The following is a 23,047-nucleotide window of genomic DNA, read 5'->3' on the forward strand; positions in this document are numbered from 1 at the left end:
CGACACGGGCAGTGATTTGCCCGTGACGCACAAACGTCAGGGGTGGGTACGATCGCTCATGCGATCGCACGATAGATCATACTGGGTGATGCCCGCATTAGTCAGCATATGCCCTGTGACGGGGGTGTACAACAGAGCAAAGGATGGACGAGGCCGAGGGACGATCCAACAGGTTTATTAACAGGAATGCAAGAACAGCACACGATAAGTCCACGTAAAACAGATTCGGGGGCCCTTCCCGACAATCCTCGGACCGGATTACAAAGCAATCGTCCTTACAGTAGTCCAAAGAGTCCCACACAATCCCACGGGCCGCCACACAGGCCTAGCTCCGTCCGTGTCCACAGCCACACAGGCTGGAGCTCCTGCTCCGTTCAAGTTTCAGCTCACTCTGCCTGAATCTCCCAGGTAAGCAGAGTTTACACTAGTTGGACTCTAGGCCCACCTCCCCCTACTCCCAGGGATGGAAGTGCCTCAAGAGGATATAACCTTGCATTTTAGGGGGGTGATTACCTACAACAATAGAAATGTACACAGAAGTAGTTCAAATAAGACAATGAACCCAGCTTGAAATAGGAATCTGTACAGCATATACAGTGAGAGGGTAAATTACATCTTCACAATCCCTCCCCCTCCCAACTTGTGTACGTACTAGGGACCTCTACAGGTCACTGGTTAAGTACACACAGGCAGAGCGTTACTTACATGTGGCTTCATGCAGCCACGAATTGGCATCGTAGCTCTCCCACATCATTGCCCAGGAGAACAGCTGCAGGCAGACCACCCATCACCCCAACCACACATTGCCTGACCCCAAAACCAAAGCTCAGATCCACAGTGGCTGTGGGAATAGTCCTCCATTGTCCACCAGCCAGTTCAATGACAATCCCAGGTCCTCTATGGATTGCCTCAGGCCGAACCACTCGGGGATCAGCCAGTGTGAGGAAAGCACCCGAGTCACAAAATCCAACAAGTCTCTGTCCATCCAGCACAACCTCCTGCAAGTGCTTACCTCGATGAGCAGAAGTCGTCATAACTGCGGGTCGCACCCCGTAAACTCCTGGTGGTGCAACATGGGCTGAGTCACTAGGCCAGTCCTCACATAGCGGTGCCACATCTTCCTCCATGGCGCTGGGCTGTAAATAATTAACAATCCGATTGGGCGCAGGATCAGTCCTCATTTGAACAGCTGGGCAGGAGACTTGCCGATGCCCTGGCTGTCCACATTGATAGCATCTGAGCTGGGTCTCCCTCCATCCAAGGCGTCCTCTTGGGTAAGGGGTAGGGGAACTTGGAGGCCGGCTCCCACCTGAAGGTGCTGTAGGGGTTTGAGGATGATTCCTCCATGGCCTGGCTGGGCATGAGGCCTGCAAATGCCCGGGATGCCTACAAACATAACACCTGCGCTCTGTTACTTCCTCTCCCCGGCGTATTCCAGAAAGTGCAGTAGAAGCAACTAGAGGCACATTAACACGGGTATCAACATGTGGTGGCTTAGAGGAACGGGGAACAATGGGGACAGAATAACTGGGGGCATCCGGTGTTGTGGAGCTGTTAGGCGTCTCTCCATCCTCCAACAGAACCCTCCACTGAGGCTTGATGGTGAGCACCTAATCAGCTAGAGCAGCAGCTTCCTCCACTGTCGCTGGTTTTCTCTCACGCACCCATTCCCGGATCTCAGCGGGGCACTTGAAGTAAAACTGCTCTTTTAGGAGGACCTGGAGGACGGTCTCCAAGGTTAAGGCCTCCTCTGCCTCCAACCAACGATGCCACAGATGTTTGAGTTTGTGGGCATACATCTTGAAGGACACTTCCTCATCACATGCTAGAGTACGGAACTGAGTCCTGTAAGTGTCTGGCGTTACAGCATAATGTTCTAGAATAGTCTGTTTAATATCCGCATACTCACAGTTCCACCGATGGTCCATAGCTCTATAGGCTGCAGCAGCTCCACCCTCTAAGAGCCCAACCAGATGCCGGACGCGCTCCCTTTCTGGGACTTCCATTAATCGACACTGATGCTCAAAGTCCTGGAAGAAGCCCTCAATGTCACCAGCAGCCTCATTAAACTGCTTGAAGTCTTTGCGGGACACTCTGGGAAGTTCCCTCATGATGGGTGCTGGGGTTACAGTCTGTCTGGAACCTCTCGCGGCTTCCACAGCGAGCTGCTTATCCAGCAATGCCATCTCCTCCATCCTGCGCTCCTTCTCTTCAGCTCCACGCATGGCCTCCCTCTTATCTTCTATGGTGGCCTCATCTCCAAGCAGTGCCATCTTTTCCTTGTACCACACAACCCATTGACTTTTTTGGGTATTCACCTCCGGCTCCCGTCTTTGCTCCCCTTGCTGTGGAAATTGTTCCTCGGTGCCATCTTGCAGGCAAGCGTGTTCCAATGCCTCAATTAGTTGCTCCTTAGAGAGTCCTTTGTAGCCGACACCTAATTCACGGGCCTTTGTTTGTAGACTCGCCACAGTCCAGTTCCTGTATCCTGAGGTTCTGGTTTCAGACGTCGATTGGCTGTTGTCCTCCATTTCTTCTGCACTGATCCCACCGCTGCCACCAGTTTGTGACGGGGGTGTACAACAGAGCAAAGGATGGACGAGGCCGAGGGACGATCCAACAGGTTTATTAACAGGAATGCAAGAACAGCACACGATAAGTCCACGTAAAACAGATTCGGGGGCCCTTCCCGACAATCCTCGGACCGGATTACAAAGCAATCGTCCTTACAGTAGTCCAAAGAGTCCCACACAATCCCACGGGCCGCCACACAGGCCTAGCTCCGTCCGTGTCCACAGCCACACAGGCTGGAGCTCCTGCTCCCTTCAAGTTTCAGCTCACTCTGCCTGAATCTCCCAGGTAAGCAGAGTTTACACTAGTTGGACTCTAGGCCCACCTCCCCCTACTCCCAGGGATGGAAGTGCCTCAAGAGGATATAACCTTGCATTTTAGGGGGGTGATTACCTACAACAATAGAAATGTACACAGAAGTAGTTCAAATAAGACAATGAACCCAGCTTGAAATAGGAATCTGTACAGCATATACAGTGAGAGGGTAAATTACATCTTCACATGCCCTTAAAGGTCCCGTCACACACAGAGATAAATCTTTGGCAGATCTGTGGTTGCAGTGAAATCATGGACATATTGTTCCATTTGTACACAGCCACAAACCTGGCACTGATTGTCCACAATTTCACTGCAGCCGCAGATCTGCCGCAGATTTATCTCTGTGTGACAGGGCCTTAAGAGTTTAAAAAAAAAAAAATTAACAGGCTTTAACTCGGTGGTGCACAATCATAACAGTCTGTGGTGTGCAATCATAACAGTCTGTGGTGCACAGTTATAACGGTCTGTGGTGCATAATCATAACTGTCTATAGTGTGCAATCATAATGGTCTGTGGTGCATAACCATAGGGCGGGCTTTACACGTTGCGACATCGCTAGTGTGCCGACCCCGTGCCGGCAGCCTGCCGCTGCTCGGGTCCGGGCCTTCCGGTGGGTGGCTCGAGGGTCTCCGGACCCGGGGGATCCCGCGGACACTCCGAATGAATAGGGTTGGGGAGTGGTGGATGTAGGATGTATATGTATGGGCTTGGCCCTACTGGGTTCGTGACGCCACCCACGGTATGTGGTGTGTTTGGACACCACCGCTGCAATTACGTGGCACCCGGGGGGAGATGTTGTGCAGCAAGTTGTTAACCCCTCCGTGGGCAGGGATGGTGGCCCCAGGACCCATTGGGATTTGTTGGTGCAGGGAGATGTGCAACTGCAGGGTACTGGTGTACTCACTAGTGAAGGAAACACACGAGTCTCTGGTAAACCAAAGTGATGGTGGTCGGTGCCCGCAGGCAGCTGCGTTCTGGTCCCCCACCCGGTTGGTGGTCTCTGTCTTTCTCCTGCACTTTTGTGTAATGGTGGACTGCCTGTGCTTGCAACTTCAGGAGTCCGCTCCCGGCTGGATGTGGCCTAAGGAGCCCTTGCCCGCAGATGATGGCCCGTGGGATCTCTGAGCCCTGGCAGTGGCCTTTTATCCCCTTCAGTGGGCTGTTGCCTTCTATCGGGACTTTGGGTGGGACAGGACCTCTATTCCTGGCCTCAATCGGTTAATCAGCTGGTTCCAGTCACTTCTGTTCCCGGCTTCAGGGCCCGAGTACCCCCCTGTGTGCTCCGGTTTCCGAGTTGGTTCCCCGGGTCGGTATTGGCGGGCCACTACCCTGTCCCGGTCCACCTTGGTTCCACCGAGCCGTCTTCTCGACTCCTGCAGATGGAGACCGCCGTCTGCCTCCTAGCCAAAGGCACCAGGGCTCCTACCCTGATACTTGTTAGTTTACTTCAGTCTTTTAGGGGGACTTTATAAAGGTAATTGCTATATTCCTACTTCAGGCCTGACACACAGGCCTGACTTCCACTCTTGAACTCTGAAACTGAACTGTACTGTAGACTCACTGTTTTCTCGCCCCGGGCTGTCTAGACTCCTCGATAGGCGTTTTCCAACCGCCTGGTGTGTTCATCTAGCCCTGAGGGGGGTGACTAGGGTTTTAAGGTTGGCTGATGTCACCTGTGAGGGAATGGTGTAGTGCAGTGGCTTATTTGTGATTTCCTGGCCTGGCCAGGGCGTAACACTAGCAATTGGTAGCGATGTCCAGCGCGATAGCACCCGCCCCCGTCACACATGCGATATGTGGTGATTGCTGCCGTAGCGAACATTATCGCTACGGCAGCTTCACACGCACATACTTGCTCTGCGACGTCGCTGTGAGTGCCGAACAATCCCTCCTTCAAGGAAGAGGTGCGTTCGGCGTCACAGCGACATCATCGCGACGTCACTAAGCGGACAACCAATAGAAGCGGAGGGGCAGAGATGAGCGGGACATAACATCCCGCCCACCCTCTCCCTTTCGCATTACCGTCGGGACGCAGGTAAGGAGATGTTTGTCGCTCCTGCAGGTTTACACACAGCGATATGTGGAGCTGCAGGAACGACAAACAACATCGTACCTGCGGTCGAACCGACATTATGGAAATGAATAACATTACACAGATCAGCGATATTGTACACTTCTGTGATCGTTCATCATCGCGCCTAGGATTTACACATTGCGATGTCGCTACCGGCGCCGGATGTGCGTCACTAACGACGTGACCCCGACGATATATGGGGAGCGATGTCGCAACGTGTAAAGCCCCCCTAATAGTCTGTGGTGCGAAATCATAACCGTCTGTGGTGCGTAATCATAACGGTCTGTCGTGTGGAATCATAACAGTCTGTGGTGCACAATTGTAACGGTCTTTGGTGCATAATCATAACTGTCTGTGGTGCATAATCATAACTGTCTGTGGTGCACAATCATAACTGTCTGTGGTGTGCAATCATAACGGTCTGTGGTGCATAGCCATAACAGTTTGTGGTGCGTAATCATAACCGTCTGTGGTGCGTAATCATAACGGTCTGTCGTGTGGAATCATAACAGTCTGTGGTGTGGAATCATAACAGTCTGTGGAGGTGCGTAATCATAACAGTCTGTGGTGGTCAATCACAACAGTCCGGGGTGCGTAATCATAATGGTCTGTGGTGCGTTGTCATAATTGTCTGTGGTACATTGTCATAATAGTCTGTGGTGTGTTACTATAATGGTCTGTGGTGAATTATCATGACAGTTTGTGGTGCATTATCATGACAGTCTGTGGTGTTCATTCATACTTGCTGAGTCAGCAGTATATATCATAATACTGGTGAATCCTGTATTTAGCATTGATTATTAAACAGCACTGCATTGCAAAATGTGGCAATGGCTAAATTATGACTGAAAGATGCCCTAAACAGCCACCTGTATATTACCCTTCTTAGAAAAATGCGCTAGAAATATGTAACACTACGATACAATAAAATTCTAAAAATAATTTTCACACTTACTGTCAGTAGTTTTCTCAGTATGGATTGCGGTGATTTCTTCGTGACCTAACATAAAAAATGTATACAAGAAAACAGATGAAAATTACATTTTAAGCAGAATTCCCATTGTACAGATTGGTCAGAATCAGAGTGGACATTCTGCGTTCATAGCATCACCCACTGCTTACATTCTGATAACAAAGATTATCAGAGGATCTTTATATGAACACTATGGTGCCCAAAGAAATATAACTATATGAGGGTACAGGAACTGTGGGAAAGTGTGATTTGAAATTGTCACTAGGGCTTTTATTATTATATGAACATTAAAGCCGGCTCTATTACATGTCCACTATGACTATGGACTGAAGTATTGTGTTAGCATTCATTTATAAGCAGTTTTTATTAACTGTCTAGTCCAGCATATGGACAATCACTTAACTAGTACAGACACTATATGCCAATAATTAGGCAATATATAACAGCATTAATGTGGTTGTATATGCTAGTTGTCACAATTTACATATGATTCTGCTCTTCAGAGCCATTGTATATGTTTTTGTTCCTGCTGTCTGTATTCTCCAGGGTCAGGTCCGGTGGAAGGAACCTATCCTGCCGTGCCTCGTTCGTGGGGTCACACTGCTTTATATTGGTTCCATTTCCCTCTCTGCCCTGCCGGTTATAATTCCTGCTCTGCAGTTTGTGCCTCTGCTTCCTGTAAGCAGATGCCGATACATTTGAAAGTAATGATGAGACCGAGCGCAGCGCTCCCTTGTCATCACTGGTGATTCTTGTCTGACAGCTCGACACAGCGGGGACGTCACTACTATGCAACAGTCGCCGTCGTGTTGAGGTGTGCAAAGAACAGACAGAGGCGAGGAGAGGTGAGTATGCAGAGCCGGCTGCTATCCATGGGCTGGGTAGGGCAGGGGGGCCCCAGGCTGGGTTACGGCAAGGGGCCCCAGGCAGCCCCACCTCCAGCAGTACCGGGGCCATCTGTGTCGGCCGGGGCTGCACTGCACCTGCAATTGTTCGTGTGCTGCCCTGGCCGTGTCACAGTTAGCAGACGCTGCTGTGTCTGCTAACTGTGACATCACGCAGTGCGCCCTGCACTGCAGCTTCCTGTTAGAGAGGATCTGTATTGGAGCCTGCAGGCCGGACCGGAGAGCAGCAGGGGGAAGGAAAGAATTCCCCTAATATGTGTGTATGTTTGTGTATATTTATGTCTGTTTGTGTACCGCCCTGAGAGGGGCCCGGCAGCTTCTCCGCAGCTCGGGTCGAGCTGCTCGAGGTCCGGACTCGGGTTGTCGGTGGCACGAGCACCTCCGGACCGGGGGCCACGTCGCTCTGTTAAGGGGAGGGCAGTGAGGTGGTGGTGGTGTGGGACGAGGCGCGCAGCCGGACTGGCCGTGTTGACGTCCTTCGGGTCGTGACGCCACCCACGGGTCGTGGTGACGGGGTGCACCACCGCTGCGGCTGGAGTGAAGGTGGGCTCATCCGGGATCGGTGTTCCGGCCGCAGCCTAGATGTTAGCCCCTCCGTGGGTAGGGGCATTGTGTCCCGGGGCCTGGAGGGGGAGACTGATGGTGACGGTGTTGTTGTCGGGGTGCAGGGTGCCGTGCTGCAGTGCAGTGCTGTGCCCGGATGGCACTGGTGTACTCACGATTAAATCACACTCAGAGTCACTGGTAAACCAAAGTTCGGGTATGGTCAGGTGCCGCAGCCGGCTGCTTGTGTCCCCTGTGAGGTTGATGGTGGCCCCTTTCCATTGCATCTCTTGTTGTGGTTTTTCAGCTCTCCTGCCTGGACAGTGGTAGCCCGTTCCCCAGCGTTGAGCTGCCGGAGGAGCGCTCGGTTGCCTGCAGGCGCTGGCCTGTCGGGTGTTTGGACCTTGGCGGTGGCACTCACCCGGTATCGGTGGGCTTTTGCCTTCTTTCAGGACTTTGGGTGTGGATGAACCCATGAGGTCCAGCCAGCAATCAGTCAATTTGCCTAAACTCAGTGGCTTCTAAGTTAGGACGGGGTTTGAGTTCCTGGTTTCTGGTTCTCCGGTACACGGTTGACTCCCCGGTTCAGGGCCGGCGGGCTCCAACCCTGGCCCGGTCCCTACAGTTCCGCCGATTGCTGTACCGGTACTCCTGCAGACAGCCACCACCGTCTGCCTGCCTGACGTTTCAAGGGTCCCAGGCTCCTACCCGGGTCCCTGACAGCTCAGCAACTCCACTCCTCTCACTGTCACACTCTACACTTGACTGTTTGTATTTCCTGCCTCAGGCTAGTAGTCTCCTCGTTGGGAGTGCCTTTCCATCTGACTCCGCTCACCTGGTGTGCCCTACTGGCCCTGAGGGAGGCATCAGGTCTCCCTTTCGGGTGACAGGTGTGTCCTCACAGGGGATGGGAGGGGTGTGTAATGTGGTAGGTGTTGTTACCTGTGACCCCTGGGGTCCAGGGCGTCACATTTATATGAGTTAGTATATATCTGTGTACATATGTGTGTGTGTATGCATATGCCTGTGTGTCTATGTATTTGTGCGTGTATTTGCGTTCTGTGTCTACATATGTGTGCGTGTCTGTGCATGTGTTTGCCTGTCTGCATGTCAATATATGAGTGTGTGTGCCTGTGTGTCTACATATGTATGTATGTCTGTGCATGTGTTTGTCTGCATGTCTCCATATGAGTGTGTGTGTGCTTGTGTCTACATATGTGTGCGTGACTGTGCATGTTTGCCTGTCTGCATGTCTCCATGTGAGTGTGTGTGTGCCTGTGAATACATATGTGTGCGTGTCTGTGCATGTGTTTTTTCCTGTCTGCATGTCTACATATGAGTGGATGTGCTTGTGTCTACATATGTGTGCGTGTCTGTGCATGTATTTGCCTGTATCCATGTCTACATATAAGTGTGCGTGTGCTGTGTCTAAATATGTGTGTGTGTCTGTGCATGTGTTTGCCTGTCTGCATGTCTACATATGAATGTGTGTGTGCCTATGTCTACATATGTGTGTGATGCACCCACGGGGCCTCCGGGCTACTCGTCACTGGGCCAGTGGTATTTGGGGTTGCTATGACTGGCCTGACCCAGCTTCTTGGCCACGTTGGTTCCAATAAAAAGGGTACAAGGTGACCAGTACAGGGGATGATGGGGGTTTGCTTTGCAGCGCCACCCGTGATATGCGGCCAACGATTAGCCGCTGCTGCGAGATGTTGCTCTCCTCCGGGGCGGATGGTAACACAGCACAGATGGTCCAGCTCCCCACAGGTAGAGCTAGGCCCCCGGGGAGGATGGTGGTGGGGGTAGCGGCTGATGGCGCCGGAGCGCAGGGCGCCACCCCCAGCAATGATGGGACAGCACCAGGACTGCAGGCAAAGTTCTTTTACTCCCTGTTGGTCGTCACCCTTAGAGTCCCGGTTTCCACCGTGATGAGCCCTAGGTGATCCCAGATGATTCAGAGGCCACCACCGGTGTTGTGAAGCTGAGAGACCTTCCTTTCTTGTGCTCTGTAGTGTGGATCTCCATGGCGTGAAGCTACTTGGGGACCCCAGTGTCCTTGGGTTTAGTTCCCATCCTGTCCACAGGCAGCGCGAATCAGATGTGGAGCCGACCGTGGTCTTGACTCCTGACTCTATGTGCTACTGTGCCCCGGGATTTTTGTGTCGGCAATGGGACATGAAATCCCCCTTCCCTGCAGATTCTGATGGCCCAACGTGGACGGTACGCCACCCTGGAGGTCTGCACCCTGACTGCACCAGTCCCGAAGAGGTTGTTAGGCTCACCCCTCGGCTACTGTGTTGCTCTTCTGTCTCTCCAGCTCACCCGGTAAACTCTTGCTTCTTCCAGTCTATCCGGTCCTAACTAAGGAAGCTCTGAAGCACTCTCCTTAGCCGCCGTCTTTCTGCGAGTCCCTGAATGTTATGATACTCTTGTCCTTCTTCTCTCTCCAAGGAAGCTCTAAAGTACTCTTCTTGGTTGGTCTCTCTGGGGAAGATCTCAAGCACTCTCCCCAGTGACCGTCTTTCTCCAGTTCGAAGACTGTTCTGAGGTAAAAGTCTGCATGTTCTCTCACTTGCCTCATGCTGCCCTCACCTTCCTGATGACTCACTAGTGGCTTGGGAAGTCCCGTTGCTATTGTGACAACCTTTAGCCCAGTTCCAGAGGGAAACTACCTGGCTGTGTGTGGTGTAAGTGATGAACACCAATGGCTAACCTCTTCCTTACCCGGGATGAGTACTGCACCTTAAGTCAGATGCAATACCCTGTGGCGACTGAGCCTCAGGGGCGTCACATGTGCATGTCTGTGCATATGTTTGTCTGTCTGCATGTCTACATATGAGTGTGTGTTTGCCTGTATCTACATATGTGTTCGTATTTGTGCATGTGTTTGCCTGTCTGGATGTCTACATATGTGTGCTTGTGTTTGTGTGCATGTCTGTGTGTGCGTTTGTCTGCGTGGTTAAATATGCGTGCGTGTCTATGTAAATATGTGTAGGTGTCTGTCTACGTGCACCTGTCTGCATGTGTGTACATTTTTCTGCTTGTGTGCATTTCTATGTGTTTGCCTATGTGTACGTCTGTGTGCTTGTCTGTGTGTGTCAGCATGTCTGTACATTTGTCTGTGTCTACGTATGTAAGCATACATGCGTGTATGTACACATTTCTTTGTCTACATGTGTGCCTGTCCTCATGTCTGTGTGCATGTCTTCTTGTGTGTTCATGCCTGTGTGTTTACGTATGTATGAGTGTGTCCTTGTCTGCATGAGTGTTCATGTCTGTGTGCATTTGTCTACATATGTCTGTGTACATTTGTATGCATGTGTCTGTATACCAGTTTGCATATGTCTGTGTGTCTGTCTGCATGCATTTGTCTGACTGTCTTCATATATCTGTGTGTCTACGTATGTAAGCGTGTGTGCATGTATGTATGTCTACATACGTTTGCATGTCAGTGCATTTGCATATGTGTGTGTGCTCGTCTGTGTGCATGTATCAGTGTGTGCCTGTCTGCATGTATATTCATGTATATGGGCCCACATCACATTTTTTAACATCACTGCTATGCGCTGCGCTCTGATGTCATCGCGTGGCCTCGGATGGGTGGGGTGGCCATTTGGCCGCGCCGGATATGGAGCCGCAAGAGGACGCCAGGGGAGCGTAGGGAGCTGAGAAGAATCTCTCTGTCCCCCCACTCTGTGAATGGACAGAGTAGTGGGTATACGAGCCCAGGATGGGGCAATTTAGAGGCCTGGGATGGAGGAACATAGGGGCCCAGTATTGGGCAGTTTAAGGGCCTGGGATGGAGGAACATAGGGGCTCAGTATGGGAGTATGGAGCACTTTAGGGGCCTGGGATGGAGGAACATAGAGGCCTGTGATGGAGGAACATAGGGGCACAGGATGGGGCAGTTTAGGGGCCTGGGATGGAGGAACATAGGGGCATAGTATGGGGCAGTTTAAGGGCCCCCGATAGAGGAACATAGGGGCTCAGTATGGGGCAGTTTAGGGGCCTGTGATGGAGGAACATAGGGGCCTGGGTTGGAGGAACATAGGGGCCTAGGATGGGAGACATTTTTAAATAAAGGGGGCTAGGATGGGAGATATTATTAAATACAGGGGGCCAGACATTATTGGTTTATGGTGGCAAATAGTGGAGATAATTACTGTAGGGGCAAATTAGGGGAAATTATTATTGCCATAATATAATTCAATGTTGAGAATAATATCTCCCATGGAGGGAACAAAAGTCTGACGTAGTGTAGAAATTGGTGAAAAAGTGGGAAATGTTCTCTTAGGTGGGCTTTGCACACTACGACATCGCAGGCCGATGCTGCGATGCCGAGTGCGATAGTGCCCGCCCCCGTCGCAGCAGCGATATGTGGTGATAGCTGGCGTAGCGAAAGTTATCGCTACGCCAGCTTCACACACACACTCACCTGCCGTGCGACGTCCCTGTGGCCGGCGACCCGCCTCCTTGTTAAGGGGGCGGGTCGTGCGGCGTCACTGCGACGTCACACGGCAGGCGGCCAATCAGAGCGGAGGGGCGGAGATGAGCAGGATGTAAACATCCTGCCCACCTCCTTCCTTCCGCATATCCTACGGAAGCCGCAGTGAGGCCGGTAGGAGACATTCCTCGCTCCTGCGACTTCACACACAGCGATGTGTGCGGCCGCAGGAGCGAGGAACAACATCGGACCATTGCGTCAGCGTAATTATGAATTACGCCGACACTGTACCGATGATACGATTACGACGCTTTTGCGCTCGTTAATCGTATCATCCAGCCTTTACACACTGCGATGTCGCATGCGATGCCGGAAGTGCGTCATTTTCAATTTGACCCCACCGACATCGCACCTGCGATGTCGCAGTGTGCAAAGTGCCCCTTAGAGTGTTCGGCTATAGGTGACTGTGTTATTTTCTGTAGAGTCACGTCATGGCAGGAAGAAATAATAGCGGTTAATGCCGGATGAATAGGAAAAGCGAAGATGAATAACCTCAGTTAGAGACGTCACTGGTAAGACAGTGTATTACATGTACACACACACTAAACACTATATACAGAGTTCCTGTGTATAATGTCAATGCTGATTGCTGTATTACCTGTACACTATATAAAGAATTCTTGTCTATAATGTCACCGGTGATCACTGTATTACTAGTACACTGACACTATATACAGATCGCTTGTGTATAATGTCACTGGAGATCACTGTATTACCTGTACACTATACACATACACTAAATACAGAGCTCCTGTGTATTTCGTCACTGTAAGTCAGTGTATTACATGTACACACACACACATTATGCTTTGTATACTGACTATGTGTGAAGATGCTCCTTCCTTTTCCCCAGTGGTTCCCGCCCCCCAGGGGGATGTCCTAGTGACCGGGAAAGTCCCATGTCTTGCCATGGCCACCCCCTATCTAACCCAGGCCAACCCCCCGGTGGGAAAGCATCTAACTGTGAGGATCACAGTTGGGACTTCGGTCCAGGCATATTCTATCTACCTTCACACTTCTGGGAGCACTACAAGACCCGTAGCTTGGAGCAGGCAGCTCAGCCAGGGTTCTCTAAAGCTACTGGGGATTCCAGATTCTGCAGCAAATGCAGGAAAAACCTGCAGCCCATTCCACATTCCATCCATGGGATTAGAGGGACCCCGACCAGAAAGGACACACAGTGGGAACATCGGCGGTGACTTCAGAATTATCCAGGATCGGCTGGGGCCCATCATGGCAGAGACCGGTACTCTGAGGGCAGCACTTGAACTGTGAGTAAAAAGATCTGGAACCGCAGCAGCTGACTCAGCCTCTTATTGCTGGTGACGGTGCCCTGCGCTTTGGCGCCAACGGCCATTAAAGCCCTCATCTTCCCCGGGGCCCACTCCACCTGTGGGGAGCAGAACCATCCTTATTGTGACACCATCCACCACGGAGGACAGTGAATACAGCGGCGGCTAATCTCTGGCCGCGTACCACAGGTGGTGTCCCAAAACAACTACAACTCCCAACCTCCTCAACTTCCATCATCCCACCATCATCCCATCCTCCATCCTCCTCCCTTTTATTGTACACCTCGGGGCCACAGAGCTGGGCAGGGCTGCCCGTGACATCCCAGACCCGACATCACTGGCCCGGCGACGAATATTTCACCTCCCTACGCCGTGGGTGGTACAGAATCATAACAGTCTGTGGTGTGCAATAATAACGGTCTGTGGTGCGTAATCATAAGTCTGTGGTGCATAATCATAACCGTCTGTGGTGCGTAATCATAATCGTCTGTGGTGAGCAGCACATAACAGTCTATGGTGCATAATCATGAGTCTGTGGAGGACGGAGGTGTGCAATCATAACAGTCTGTGGTGAGTAATCATAACAGTCTGAGGTGCGTAATCATAACAGTCTGTGGTGCGTGATCATAACAGTCTGTGGTACATAATCATAACAGTCTGTGGTGCGTAATCATAACAGTCCGTGGTGCGTAATCATAACGGTCTGTGGTTCAATATGATGACTGTCTGTGGTGTGCATCCACACTTGCTGAGTCAGCAGTATATCTCATACTACAGTTGAATCCTGTAGTTGGCATTGAGTTATTAAACAGCACTGCATTGCAAAATGTGGCAATGGCATGGCTACAGTAAATTATGACTGAAAGATGCCCTAAACTGCCACCTGTATATTACCCTTCTGAGAAAAATATGCTAGAAATATGTAACACTACGATACAATAAAATTCTAAAAATAATTTTCACACTTACTGTGAGTAGTTTTCTCAGTATGGATTGCAGTGATTTTTTCGTGGCCTAACATAAGAAATGTATACAAGAAAACAGATGAAAATGACATTTTAGGCAGAATCCCCATTGTACAGATCGGTCAGAATCAGAGTGGACATTCTGCGTTCATAGCATCACCCACTGCTTACATTGTGATAAAGATTATCAGAGGATCTCTATATGAACACTATGGTGCCCAAAGAAATATAACTATATGGGGGTACAGGAACTGTGAGAAAGTGTGATTAGAAATTGTCACTAGAGCTTTTTTCTATTATATGAACATTATAGCTGGCTCTATTACATGTCCACTATAGCTATGGACTGAAATATTGAGTTAGCATTCATTTATAACCAATTGTTATTAACTGTTTTGTCCAGCATATGTAAATCACAGAACTAGTACTCCTATACAAACACTATAGGCCATTAATTAGGCAATAAATACCAGTATTAATGTGGTTGTATACGGTAGTTGTCACAATTCACATATGATTCTGCTCTGCAGAGCCATTATATATGTTTTTGTTCCTGCTGTCTGTATTCTCCAGGGTCAGGTCCGGTGGAAGGAGCCTATCCTGCCGTGCCTCGTTTCGGAGGTCACGCTGCTTTATCTTGGTTCCATTTCCCTCTCTGCCCTGCCGGTTATAATTCCTGCTCTGCAGTGTGTGACTCTGCTTCCTGTTAGGCTATGTGCGCACAGTGCGTTTTTCGTGGCGTTTTTGCGGGTTTTTCGGGTGCGTTTTTGGCCTCAAAACTGCAGGACTTTGCTTCCCCAGCAAAGTCTATGAGTTTTCATTTTTGCTGTCCGCACACATCTGTTTTTTTTACCTGCGTTTTTGAGTTAAAAAAAAAAAATGGACATGTCAGTTTTTTCCTGCGTTTTTCTGCGTTTTCCCCCCATGCAATGCATTGGAAAAACGCAGCAAAACGCAGAGATCAAAAACGCAGCAAAACGCAGCCAAAAACGCACCAAATCGCGGCAAAAACGCATGCGTTTTTTGATGCGTTTATTCAACGCAGGTGCGTTTTTGTGCGTTTTTAGCGGCCAAAAACGCACAAAAACGCAGCGTCAGAAAGACGCAGTGTGCGAACCTAGCCTAAGTCTGTTCTGATCCTGTTCGCTATCCAGTCCTCTTCTCCCTGATCTCCATTCTCCCCTACTCGTCTGTCCTCCCTGTCTCCCTACCCGCTCTCTGTTTAGTTATTCCATCTCCGTGCCCCCCTCCTACTGACTTGCCCTCCCGGTTCCCGACTTTGGATTGTCACCTGACTACGGCTCTGTTCCCCTCTGGCTCCTGACAATACCTCCTTGCTTCCAACCCTTGGCTCTCATGTGTCTCCGGCTCCACTTACTCCACTGTACTTACGTGACTTCCCAACTCTGACCTCGACTTGTATGACCACTCTATTGCATCCTTGCTTTGATGCGATTGCCTTCTAGAGGGCTTGCACCTCATTACACCTAGAAGCATCACATCTCGCCGGAATACTGGCTCCCCATAGCAGTAGCTTCACAGTAGTATTATTTGTGGCCATATTGAAGTATTGGCCTTACATGTTGCTATCATTTGGAAAATGTTTTCTTAATATTCATTTACATATTTTTGGGAAATGGTTTCATCATGATGAATGAAAGCTCTGGACACTGCTCTTGGTGACATAGCCTGAGCCTTAGTCAGCACATGCCCTTAAGAGTTTAACAAAACACAAAACAGGTTATACGTCTGTGGTGCACAATTGTAACAGTAATGGTCTGTGGTGCGAAATCATATTTGCTGAGTCAGCAATATGTATCATAAGCTGAATCCTGTAGTTGGTATTGATTATTAAACAGCACTGCATTGCAAAATGTGGCAATGACATGGCTAAATTATGACTGAAAGATGCCCTAAACTGCCACCTGTATATTACCCTTCTTAGAATAATGCGCTAGAAATATGTAACACTACGTTACAATAAATTTCAAAAAATAATTTTCACACTTACTGTCAGTAGTTTTCTCAGTATGGATTGAAGAGGTTACTTTGTGACCTAACATAAGAAATGTATACAAGAAAACAGATGAAAATTACAGTTTAGGCAGAATCCCCATTGTACAGATCGGTCTGAATCAGAGTGGACATTCTGCGTTCATAGCATCACCCACGGCTTACATTCTGATAACAAAGATTATCAGAGGATCTTTATATGAGCACTATAGTGCCCAAAGAAATATAACTATATGGGGTACAGGAACTGTGGGAAAGTGTGATTAGAAATTGTCACTAGAGCTTTTACTATTATATGAACATTATTATAGCTGGCTCTAGTACATGTCCACTATAGCTATGGACTGAAATATTGGTCATTTTAAACAGTTTTTGTTAACTGTCTAGTCCAGCATATGGACAATCACATAGCTAGTACTCCTATAGAGACACTAAATGCCATTAATTTGGTAATATATCACAGCATTAGTGTGATTTTATATAGGACTATTAGTACTATTGGTTTTGAAGTAAATCTTGATTTCCTCCAACTTCAGGCAAGGTCATATTTGTGTACATATTTACTCAACATTTGATCTAAAAGATGAGGATCTGGAAAAGAGATGGGAAGAGACAGCCACGCAATGTTCTATTTTATTCATTGAGATAATACACGAAAAAACCCTCAAGAACACTGAAAGAAATTGTTCTTCAAATTGATGAACTGCAAAACAAATTTAAACATGAAACACAAAATGAGACCATGACACAGTTCTACAGTGAATTCGAAAAAGGATTAGAAAAATCAGACATTTGTGCTCTTAAGGTTAAAAAGTCAGAGAGATGTTCTGGACTATGAAAATAAAAAAAAATAATCCGGTGGCAATACAAAAAAACGCAAAATGCAAATCGCACATCTAAGAATTTCTCCTCTTCTAATTCTAATCCCACCCTCACGAAGAAGCCCTGGCAAAACGAGCGTCAGGGTGTATGTCCTTGTCATACACTCCTTACACGGTATTTGCAGCCCGACACTTGTCTCTGTGGCTGTCTGTGTACCTATGTCCCTCCTTCTGCTGAGGTTGCCACCTTTACTGATGGGTCAGTGTAAGATTCTTTGGGTTTTTCTCATGTGGCATCCATGGGCCATGTCGAAGTTTTTTTCTCCAGGCTATATGCTTATTTTCTATTTCAGTCACTTTACTAACCTTTTGTGGAGTTATATACATGAACAAATGTACAATATAATGTACATTTATTGAGCATAGGCATTATATCTTATTATGGGAATGTGCAATACCTTACTTTGATACGTGCAATATCACTTTGATATAATGTATTCTTATATATGCATTGTTAGGAAGGTTTTTCCCTGTATATTATCCTCCTATTGCTCATATTGCGCAATTTTCCCATATATTTGAACTCTGGTCCATGTAATGACTACATATCTCCTTTTAAAAGGAATTTTTCCTGTATTTCAGGTTGGATAGATATAACCTAGTTTGAACTAACCCAGATATACCTATATGATTGGTGGTCTTTTTTTGCCTTATATTATTTCATTTATTCTGCATGTTGGTGACCTCTAGTGGAAAGGTATTGAAAATTCTTGTTGTTGAAGATTATATAGTCCCATTATGATACATGTGTGTCTATTACAAGGAAGTAATGATGAAAGGAATGTTTTTGGCTTATCCCCTGTATACTTTTTATTGTGGTTTTAAAAAATTGTTTCTATAAAGATTTAATTTTTTCTAATTTGTTTGTCTACTAAGTTTGCATATTTCTTGTAGAGTTCTTGTATTTGGAGTTAGCCTTGGCATAAATTGGCCATTAATTGGTTGTTTATTATAATCAAAGTGGTACTGCATCTAATAATGAAATTGATCAAGATACCAATTGAAATGTAAGAACTAGGCTTGGTAATCAAAGACAGACAAAATATACCAATAAAACTAAAAGGAAACAAAGGGACGGTCAACAAAAATACCTATCAAAACACTCTCTCTCCATGGTACAAGAATCTATATTAAGTAAGGGGCTAATTTAATCTCCTCAAAAATTAGATGTCTTCATGACAGTAAAGAATATCCACCTGTTTGCTGGAAAAAACCTTTTAAAGAAAATTCCATGAAAAGTCTCCGGATCTGGGAGATTCAATGTTCAACATAAAGGAAGAGGAAGAAGCTCTAGCCATCTTAGAAGCCTTAGCAGATGAGAAGTAAACCACTAATTGAATAACAAAATCCATTGTAATACATAAATCCTCAGGTATATTTATTTTTAACCATGGTCCCAGAGTTATCAACCTACAATTGACCACTGGTCACTATTAGATATGTTGGGTCCAAAAATTAGACAACCACATATATATGGAAAAAATCGTATAACAAATCTTTATTTACCGTATTTTTCGCTTTATAAGACGCACCCCCAAATTTGGTGAAGGAAAAGAGAATTTTTTTTTTAATGTTAAATGGGGTCCATCTTATAATGCCAGTGTCCGTCTAACAAGTCATATAGGGTATATGTCCCTCATAGCCCCCCATCCTAAAATTAGCCCCCCTTAATCTGGATATGGCCCCCTTATATTGAATATAGCCCCCTTGTGCTGGGACACGTCCCCCTGTGCTGCCCATGGCCCCTATAGATGGTACACCTCCCCTGTGTTTGATATGGCCCACATGTGTGCTGCCCATGGCCCCTATAGATGGCACACCTCCCCTGTGTTAGATATGGCCACCATGTGTGCTGCCCATGACCACTATAGATGGCACATCTCCCCTGTGTTAGATATGCCCCCCATGTGTGCTGCCCATGGCCACTATAGATGGCACATCTCCCCTGTGTTAGATATGCCCCCCATGTGTGTGTGACGCCCTGGGCCAGCCAGGGGTCACAGGTCATAACACCACCACACCCTACACCCCAGATAGGTACACCAAAGCTACACAAAAATCCTTGTTGCCTTCCTCCAGGGGCTGATGTTCACACCAGGGGGTGGGCCAGGCGGTTGGCTCTGCCCACCGAGGAGTTCACAGCCCTGGAGGTGGGAAAACCAGAAGAGATGAGTTGAGGAGTTGAAGTGAAGTGGTAGAGGAGCAAGTGAGAAGAGTAAGAGTGACAGAAAAGTGACAGTTAGAAAGGCTGAAGTTGGTCCGGGTGTGTGCCCCGGACTGAGAACAGCAAGGTTAGCGGACGGCGGTGACTGTCTGCAGGGGAGGCTGCTTGGAGGTTGCCGAAAGGACCGTGGACGGGTGGTGGCCCAGCGGTACCGGAGCGGTATACGAAGAGCAGTCAGCACCATTGGCAGGGGCCTTTCGGATCCCGGCAAGGCTAGGAGTCGCCTTGAATTTGCCAAATCCGTCAGTGAAGGGGACCTCTGGGTCTCCCAACAACCAAGTCCCGATTGAAGGCAACAGTCCGACCGTTAGAGAGAGACACCGCCACCGCCAGAGCACCAGTTTCTCAGAGCCAGCGCCTGCGGGCAAAGTAGGGCTCCTCTGGCCCATAACCAAGTCGGGGAGCGGGTTACCGGTGGGAACCCATCGCTACCATCATCATCTCAGGTGCAGGAAAAGGGACCGTCATCGTCAACTACTGGGGAAAAGCAACTGCAACCGTCCGTGGGAACCGTCTTTCCAGCCGTGTGTTTTACCGAGAACTGTGTCACCGTCTCAGGCTGAGTGAGTACCACAGTGCCGTGAGGCATAGCGCTGCCCCCGCATCCCTGCACCCCACCAAGCCCTGCATTGGCCCTGCCATCCAGGGCCGGTGAGAACAACAATGCGAAGGAGACAAATATAGCAAACATAGCCCGTGATGGGTCCCTAGAGATGTCACAAACATGTGAGATCAAATTCAGACTGGGAAGTGGAGTTATACGAACTAAGGTGATAGTGAGTGATGCATAGTGTAAGATGGATATGGCACACATGGTAAGGGAGCTCACCTAGATTCAGCAGGTAATATGTAGAATACGTATGTGCGTAATCAACCTGTTGTAAAAGGAGAAAATAGATTTTGTATAGTTTCTAATGGGTCAACAGTATCATGGTAGGGTATATAAAGATGTACCATATACAGTTAGGTCCAGAAATATTTGGACAGTGACACAATTTTCGCGAGTTGGGCTCTGCATGCCACCACATTGGATTTGAAATGAAACCTCTACAACAGAATTCAAGTGCAGATTGTAACATTTAATTTGAAGGTTTGAACAAAAATATCTGATAGAAATTGTAGGAATTGTACACATTTCTTTACAAACACTCCACATTTTAGGAGGTCAAAAGTAATTGGACAAATAAACCAAACCCAAACAAAATATTTTTATTTTCAATATTTTGTTGCGAATCCTTTGGAGGCAATCACTGCCTTAAGTCTGGAACCCATGGACATCACCAAACACTGGGTTTCCTCCTTCTTAATGCTTTGCCAGGCCTTTACAGCTGCAGCCTTCAGGTCTTGCTTGTTTGTGGGTCTTTCCGTCTTAAGTCTGGATTTGAGCAAGTGAAATGCATGCTCAATTGGGTTAAGATCTGGTGATTGACTTGGCCATTGCAGAATGTTCCACTTTTTTGCACTCATGAACTCCTGGGTAGCTTTGGCTGTATGCTTGGGGTCATTGTCCATCTGTACTATGAAGCGCCGTCCGATCAACTTTGCGGCATTTGGCTGAATCTGGGCTGAAAGTATATCCCGGTACACTTCAGAATTCATCTGGCTACTCTTGTCTGCTGTTATGTCATCAATAAACACAAGTGACCCAGTGCCATTGAAAGCCATGCATGCCCATGCCATCACGTTGCCTCCACCATGTTTTACAGAGGATGTGGTGTGCCTTGGATCATGTGCCGTTCCTTTTCTTCTCCAAACTTTTTTCTTCCCATCATTCTGGTACAGGTTGATCTTTGTCTCATCTGTCCATAGAATACTTTTCCAGAACTGAGCTGGCTTCATGAGGTGTTTTTCAGCAAATTAAACTCTGGCCTGTCTATTTTTGGAATTGATGAATGGTTTGCATCTAGATGTGAACCCTTTGTATTTACTTTCATGGAGTCTTCTCTTTACTGTTGACTTAGAGACAGATACACCTACTTCACTGAGAGTGTTCTGGACTTCAGTTGATGTTGTGAACGGGTTCTTCTTCACCAAAGAAAGTATGCGGCGATCATCCACCACTGTTGTCATCCGTGGACGCCCAGGCCTTTTTGAGTTCCCAAGCTCACCAGTCAATTCCTTTTTTCTCAGAATGTACCCGACTGTTGATTTTGCTACTCCAAGCATGTCTGCTATCTCTCTGATGGATTTTTTCTTTTTTTTCTGCCTCAGGATGTTCTGCTTCACCTCAATTGAGAGTTCCTTAGACCGCATGTTGTCTGGTCACAGCAACAGCTTCCAAATGCAAAACCACACACCTGTAATCAACCCCAGACCTTTTAACTACTTCATTGATTACAGGTTAACGAGGGAGACGCCTTCAGAGTTAATTGCAGCCCTTAGAGTCCCTTGTCCAATTACTTTTGGTCCCTTTAAAAAGAGGAGGCTATGCATTACAGAGCTATGATTCCTAAACCCTTTCTCCGATTTGGATATGAAAACTCTCATATTGCAGCTGGGAGTGTGCACTTTCAGCCCATATTATATATATAATTGTATTTCTGAACATGTTTTTGTAAACAGCTAAAATAACAAAACTTGTGTCACTGTCCAAATATTTCTGGCCCTGACTGTATAGTCACATAGTCACAAGGTTGAAGCAGTACTAGTGTATAGGATGGGTATTAGTAGAAATAAACTGTGGAGAAAGAAGATGTACTGAATATCAATAAGGCTATTTCTCAAGAAGGCCATTATGGTATAGATCATGGGGTTCTACGAGAGCCTACATAAAATATAATATAATATGTACCTATATAAAGAGGGGACCGGTCAAATCCAGCGGTCAAATGGATGTTTCAATATCGTGACTGAAAGTTGAAGACATGAGGGAAGAAATCTTCGCGGTTGATAAGGATAATCTGTATAGATAATACACTTGAGTCATAGGGAAAATGTATTGTGAAGTAACAGAGACAAGGTAGCAGGGTAAGTACCTCAGATGGTGTATACACGTTGCGCACGGTCTGGTGTGATGTGGGAGATGTGGGTCTCCAAAGATGTATTGCTGTGTGAAATGTTGAATATACCATAAAAGAAAGAAGAGGTCAGAGGTGGGAGGGAAAGGGAGGTGGGGGAAGCGGGGGAGGATCATGTAAAAGGTTAGAAGAGAGTGGTCATGGGGTACATAGCAAAGTCTCAAGTGAATATTTACCTGTGTTGAAGGGCACAGGGGGTATACCACATAAGCGGGAAGTGTCCCAAGCCAACTGGTATGCAGATGGGTAAATGGATGTGAGTCTCTGGATGACTAGGTATTAGTGATGAGCGAGTATGCTTGTTACTACTCGGTACTCGCACGAGTATCACTGTACTCGGGCTACTCGGCGGGTACCGAGTAATTTCGCGATACTCGTGCTGTACTCATGGTCTTCATCCCTACATGTTGGCGCTCTTTTGAGAGCCAGCCCTCATGCAGGGATTGGCTGGCAGACCACTGCAATGCCACAGCCCTGTTAGTTGTGGAATTGCAGTGATTGGCCGGCCTGCACAGCGTGACCGAGCCTTTATACCGGCGGGCGCGCTGTGCTCTTCACACAGCCATCTCATATTCCCTGCTTTCCCCGCCCACAGGCGCCTACGATTGGTTGCAGTGAGACACGCCCCCACGCTGAGTGACAGGTGTCTCACTGCACCCAATCACAGCAGCCGGTGGGCGTGTCTATACTGTGTAGTAAAATAAATAAATAAATAAATAAAAAAACCGGCGTGCGGTCCCCCCCAATTTTAATACCAGCCAGAT

General features: G+C 47.9%; 1 protein-coding gene across 4 annotated transcripts in view; it reads right to left on the reverse strand.

Annotated features, from left to right (window-relative positions):
* The window catches only part of LOC142310594 (uncharacterized), a 200,356-nt gene that overhangs the window by 142,431 nt on the left and 34,878 nt on the right, over positions 1–23,047 (reverse strand). For 3 of the 4 annotated variants that reach the window (XM_075348127.1, XM_075348121.1, XM_075348115.1), the window contains exons 4-6: positions 16,160–16,204; positions 14,153–14,197; positions 5,919–5,963 (exon numbers count right to left, since the gene is read on the reverse strand). In XM_075348127.1, the coding sequence (XP_075204242.1) occupies positions 5,919–5,963; positions 14,153–14,197; positions 16,160–16,204 (135 nt within the window). The remainder of the gene's footprint in view (positions 1–5,918; positions 5,964–14,152; positions 14,198–16,159; positions 16,205–23,047) is intronic. The other variant, XM_075348136.1, reaches the window with a different exon arrangement.

This window comes from Anomaloglossus baeobatrachus, chromosome 1, assembly GCF_048569485.1.
Source record: "Anomaloglossus baeobatrachus isolate aAnoBae1 chromosome 1, aAnoBae1.hap1, whole genome shotgun sequence".
Classification (NCBI taxonomy): Eukaryota; Metazoa; Chordata; class Amphibia; order Anura; family Aromobatidae; genus Anomaloglossus; species Anomaloglossus baeobatrachus.